The 6,000-nt window shown below is 33.6% G+C and overlaps 2 protein-coding genes across 2 annotated transcripts; one reads left to right on the top strand and one right to left on the bottom strand.

The window, feature by feature from the left end:
* Nucleotides 1–210: 210 nt before the first annotated feature.
* LOC111887356 (internal alternative NAD(P)H-ubiquinone oxidoreductase A2, mitochondrial) lies at nt 211–3,744 on the top strand. Its single transcript, XM_023883522.3, has 10 exons — nt 211–345; nt 655–697; nt 1,199–1,759; nt 1,867–2,083; nt 2,191–2,351; nt 2,453–2,518; nt 2,621–2,784; nt 2,872–2,986; nt 3,088–3,270; nt 3,380–3,744. Exons 3-10 carry the CDS (start codon nt 1,208–1,210, stop codon nt 3,530–3,532), a joined length of 1,611 nt encoding a protein of 536 aa, XP_023739290.1. The 5' UTR covers nt 211–345; nt 655–697; nt 1,199–1,207; the 3' UTR covers nt 3,533–3,744.
* A 267-nt stretch (nt 3,745–4,011) lies between these two features.
* LOC111887368 (kiwellin-1) lies at nt 4,012–4,778 on the bottom strand. The gene has a single exon (XM_023883536.3). The coding sequence runs from the start codon at nt 4,733–4,735 to the stop codon at nt 4,181–4,183; it is 555 nt and encodes a 184-aa protein (XP_023739304.1). The 5' UTR covers nt 4,736–4,778; the 3' UTR covers nt 4,012–4,180.
* Between the last annotated feature and the right edge of the window lie 1,222 nt (nt 4,779–6,000).

Here is a 6,000-nt window from a genome sequence, read left to right as displayed (position 1 = left end):
AAACATCCGTTAAAAATATGCTGTGAATAATTAAAAAAGTTCTCACTACGTTTTTTATATTTTAAGGAGTCAAAGTAGTAACAATATATACTAAAATTAGTAAAGTTAGTGTGGGCCACAGCCCAATAGTAACAAAGCATACAGCGTGGGCAACAAGTAACTAACATATCGTAATCAAATAGCTATTTTTCTCCCAAATGTCATGAAGGGCATGGGCATGTGATTTTCTTACATTTCTACTACACACAACAACCTTCCGCCACTCACTGATACTCTTCTTTCATCATTTCTTTCTCTCTCATACACACAGAAACACCATCGGACACATACTGAATTGCGTTCTTGGTAACGAACTTCTTTCCTTCTTTAGCTTCCAATGTAAACGTTGGATCCATTGAAAAAGAAATGGAAACTTCTAGAAAATTTGTTCGCGTTTTATCTTCCTCTAAAAAGTTTAAGAAATCGATCTTATAACAAATTTGTTCACTCTTTTTGACTTTGTCTCTCAATGTGAATGTTTCATTTAATTAAAACCTGTTTCTTGTTTTCACGTGTTCTAGCTTTACGCCAAATTGTGTATTGATCTTTAAGTGTTTGTGATATTGCCTGAACGAGAACTCAACATTATACGATTTTGTTTTGTGTGGATCACAGGGCTTGTGAAGTGAAGATTCTGATTTACTTTCTCTAAATTCAGGTGATGTGAACATTTTGTCTGAAACTTACGATCATTAATTCATGATGAGTATATAGTAAACACAATCATCTTGGTGAATATACACCAAATCCATCAGATTTGATTTGATCGGTTTTCTTAAATATAACTAAGATCATATTAGATTGCCCCTGGCTGGTCTAGTTTTCTTTCATCACTGTACCCAAAATCCCCGTATGTAATGTATGCACAATGTTATTTTAGTTATAATAAATTAATCAATTTAATAAAGCAGTCCAAGTTAATGGGAGATTCTTGGCATTTTCCTCTGTAAACTTGTTTCTAGATCCCTTCTTGTCTCTTGCCAAAAACCAGGGTGTCAAACTTTAGATCTAAACAAGATCATTTCATACATCATATTGGAGCTACCATCAATTGATGAGCAAATCTATGCTAGCTCTCTACAAAATCTTGTCTTTTCTTTCAAAACATAATCTTTGTGTGTATACAAACTCATTTTTCTTAAACCATTACATTTTTCAGATAAACTAAATGGCGCTAGCAAGGATTTCAAGAAACTGGAGACGATCACCAGGAATAAACACAAACACAAACTCTTCCATTATTCCTTTTTCCAGCACTTCACACTCAACTTCAAATGCTAAAACAGTGAGCAGGATTTTATACCTACAAAGCCTAACCAAAGCAGATCATATGAATTTTGAAGGAAGAGGAAGAGGAAGACATGGGATTGAAGGATATAGATTTGGTCATGCAATGCGGATTTCAGAAACTGAGAATTTTCACTATGCTAGTCTTGAACCAACTAAACCAGGGGACAAACCTAGAGTTGTGGTTCTTGGTACTGGTTGGGGAGCTTGTAGATTCCTTAAAGGAATTGATACTACAATATATGATATTGTTTGCATTTCACCTAGAAATCACATGGTTTTCACACCTTTACTTGCATCAACTTGTGTTGGAACTCTTGAACTCCGTTCTGTAACCGAGCCCGTGGGCCGTGTCCAGCCCGCTTTAGCTAAGCATCCGGGCTCCTACTTTTACCTTGCTTCTTGCACTGACATTGATACAAAAAAACATGAAGTAAGCATATTCATGTACAATTGAACACCACAATGATAGTGTTAGATATGTGGAGTCTTTATGTAACAGATATGAATGATTTGTTTTGTTTGTGTTCATGAATATAGGTGTATTGTGAGACGGATGATAATAATCATGGACTCGGTTATGAACCTTATCGATTCAAAGTTGCATATGATAAGCTTGTAATTGCTTCTGGAGCTGAGCCATTAACGTTTGGAATAAAGGGTGTGAAGGAGCATGCACATTTTCTTCGTGAAGTTAGTCATGCTCAAGAAATAAGGAAGAAGCTTCTTTTGAACTTGATGGTGTCTGAGAATCCTGGTAATTATAAGTTTACTACTCTTTATATGCAGTATTTGTAATTTTGTGTGAATTTTTATGGTTGATTTGTAATTACAAAGACTGAAATGAAAGTATTTATTTTTCAGGTGTATCTGAGGAAGAAAAGGAGCGAATGTTGCATTGTGTTGTTATTGGAGGAGGCCCAACTGGAGTAGAGTTTAGTGGTGAATTGAGTGATTTTATTGTGAGAGATGTTTTTCAACGTTATGCTCATGTCAAGAACTACGTTCGTGTCACACTTATTGAGGTTATAATTCATTGTTCTTTTTTCATATATACGTAAATTTGTAAACCTGGTTTGAATTTTATTATTATTATTATTAAATACGATTTGTGTTTTTGCAACAGGCAAATGAAATATTGTCGTCGTTTGATGTTGGGCTACGGCAATATGCAATGAAACACTTAACAAAGGTAATTTATTTACGCAACATGATCAGTATTGACAACTACGTACTTTTCCATGGAAATGCATGGGACCCATATATAAAAAATTAAAAAGATGTTATGTAACAGTATGGTGTTCGACTTGTTCGAGGAGTTGTGAAAGAGGTGCAACCACAGAAACTGATTCTTAGTGATGGGAGTGTTGTGCCTTATGGGCTTCTGGTATGGTCGACAGGTGTGGGTCCCTCTCAGTTCATAAAATCACTACATCTTCCCAAATCTCCTGGTGGAAGGTATATATAGTTCTGGTTAATATATGAAGAATGAAGCACCTATATAGGAGTATTTTGAGAAATTAATGTGTTTAATTAATTGTGAAGGATTGGTGTGGATGAATGGTTGAGGGTTCCTTCTGTTGAAGATGTATTTGCACTTGGAGATTGTGCTGGTTTTCTTGAACACACAGGAAGGCAGGTTCTTCCTGCTCTAGCTCAGGTTTGCTTCATCTTTCACTTGAAAATGTTTTTTTTTTTTTTTTTTTTTTTTTTTTTTTGAGTTGTAATTAAAAGCATGGTTTATTTGAATTAATATAACAGGTTGCTGAAAGAGAAGGGAAGTTTCTAGTGGAGCTGTTTAATAAAAAGATTGGAAAGCAAAATGCAGGAAGGGCTTATTCTGCAAAGGACATCGATCTTGGGGATCCTTTTGTTTATAAGCATCTTGGAAGCATGGCTTCTGTTGGGCGCTATAAGGCCCTAGTTGACCTAAGCCAGTCAAAGGTAATTTATTATTTATTTATTGGTCTTAATTTACAAACTCAGAAACGGACATGTAGATCTCTTTTTTTATAATTAATTGATCATTATCTGATGTTGTGTACAACAACAGGATGCTGGGGGAGTGTCAATGGCGGGGTTTGTGAGCTGGCTGATCTGGCGGTCTGCCTATCTGACACGTGTATTGAGCTGGAGGAACAGGTTCTATGTTGCAATCAATTGGGCCACCACACTGGTGTTTGGGAGAGATAATACTAGAATATGATGATTGGTGGTTTGTTATTGTTAAGTTTAGGTTAGCTTTAGGCTCATAAATTTTGCTACTGTTTCATAATTCCAAACTATCCAAAATTTTCAGGATAATGATTCAGAAGATGACATACACCTATTGTAACCGTTTGGAAACTTTTTGATACCTTTCTGGTGTCTAGGAGAGATAATACAAAAATATAAACATTTCCTCGTTGAACCTGCTAATTTTATTTAAGTCGTCTACAACTAACAAAAAAATAAATTAACCGAATATTTGAAACATTTTCTGAATAATTTCACTCCATGCGAACCTTATAGATATTTTGCTATTTTCTTATATTGAAAATGCTACTCTAGTATATATAACTCTTGAAATTTATTATTACAATCTGTAATTTTGATCGGTTAACTTTTTTATTTTATCGATTTGGGTTGTGTTTGATCTTTCAAAACAAAAACGTTAGCCAACAAGAAAAATAAGTTGAAGGACGTTCTAAAATCAAAGTTTAATGCATACAACCTTGAAAATTGTGTTAAACCCCACATTTTGTATACAATATACACAATTTAGTTACATAAACATCATTACATATTACAATATTTACACGAATGAAAAGCACAAATATTGGTTTTTGACATTTTACAATAAAAGAGATTCACATCACTCTGTCCAAGTAATATCCAAATCTCCCCAGTTACTTTCGGATACCCCTAAGGCTTTCCACACTGCTTTAGAAGCATCAACAATATTATTAGGGCAAGGTGGTTGATAGTCATGTATGGCATCACACCCCATAGTAGAATCACACTCATCCACAACCATCGCCTTCACACTCCTCCCGTTTCCATTAATGGTAATATACTTGTGGCACCTGTCCCCTCCTTTATACCATCCGGTTGACAATGCCACAACGGGTGTGTCATCAGAGTGATACTTTTTGTCACACTCTGATGGACCACCACCATCACCTCCTTTTTGGAAACTGTTTAATGTAAGTGTTGCTTTTGTCTCACTTGTCACCGGAGCCGAGCATGTGTATGTGGTGTAAAACTTACCTTGAACACAACAATCCGAGTCATTCTCACGGTTGCATTTTCCATGAGGTGGTTTTTTTCCCCTGATACCACCGCTTGGTTTGCAAGTCTCCGCATTCAATATCTCTAATGAAGTTGCTGCTAGGAGAACCAATACCAAAAGAAAACAGAAGCTCTTCATTCTCTCCTTCGGTTTGTGAGTATAACTTCTTACAATGGTAATGTGGGATGAATAACAAGGCACATGGATTAAGTTTTATATACAGTTTGGCTCAACAACAAGCCTATTTAGTAGTCAAAGTTTTTTTCTTATGAATTGACAAGATGTTCTTCTACGGCAGTAGCATATAGATGATACCTTAGACATTCAATTTCCCTTTCATTTTCATAATATAAAATAATTGTAGATGACGTTTCAGCTGATTTGACCAATATAATACAAAATTCTCCTCTATGGAGTTGTGCATAATTTTGTCCCTATACGAATGTTAATTTATTTGTGAATTTCAACACTGCATGCAGTTTAGGCTTCCAATCCAAAGCATTATCAACGGCTTTGTATTTTTACCAATCTTTGCGATGTATTTTTCTTGTATAGCTCACAAACTGAGTATACAATCTTGTTAGAATAATTACCATTTTAATTAGTTAGTCATTCTTCTGACTCAAAGAATTGACATCTATCCTTTATCTTTCTCCTATGATACCCAATATCCTTTATCTGGCTCATAGAAGGTGTTGTATTTTTTAAACTTCCACCTATTTTGTTTTATTTTTTAATACAAATAACACTTATTGATTTTAATACATTTGAATTAATTACTAAATAGAAATAAAAATAAATAAGATTAATAATAGATAAAAATTTTCATTATTTTAAATTAAAAAAAAATAGAAATTACATAATAATAATAATCACTTAGGTGTTGTTTGTTTTTTGGAAAAAATATCTTCAAACCTCTTATTGTTGCGCGGCGCAGCATACGCACAACACTTTTCATCTCACAGCTGTTGTTTTTTATAAGTCTTCTGAGTCAAAAACCTCTGAGCGTGCTCTATTTGGCGCAACACTTGTACTGCCTCTTCCAACCTCCTCTTCTTCTTTTTTTATTGCTGCAATTTTGATTATATGTTATTAAAATTTTATTTCATATTTTTTTTTCATTTTTTTTCGTTTATTCCTGTTGAATTTATTTTTCGTTTTTTATATTCAATAATGATAATTTCTTGATGAAATATCATTATTTTTTACTAAAATATCTTTATTTTTTTGTTGAAATATCATTATTTTTTACTGAAATATCATTAATTTTTATCGAAATGTTATACATTATTAAATTTTACGTATTAAAATGTTATTTTCGGTTTATAAAATTAGTTTATTTTAATTTTTAAATATCTGCAGCAGTATGCAGATGTAAAAAAAAACAAACACGCTTCTTATTA

Source organism: Lactuca sativa, chromosome 4 (genome assembly GCF_002870075.4).
Source record: "Lactuca sativa cultivar Salinas chromosome 4, Lsat_Salinas_v11, whole genome shotgun sequence".
Classification (NCBI taxonomy): domain Eukaryota; kingdom Viridiplantae; phylum Streptophyta; class Magnoliopsida; order Asterales; family Asteraceae; genus Lactuca; species Lactuca sativa.
Note: the sequence above shows the minus strand (reverse complement) of the source record. Positions and strands in the feature narration are given on the sequence as shown.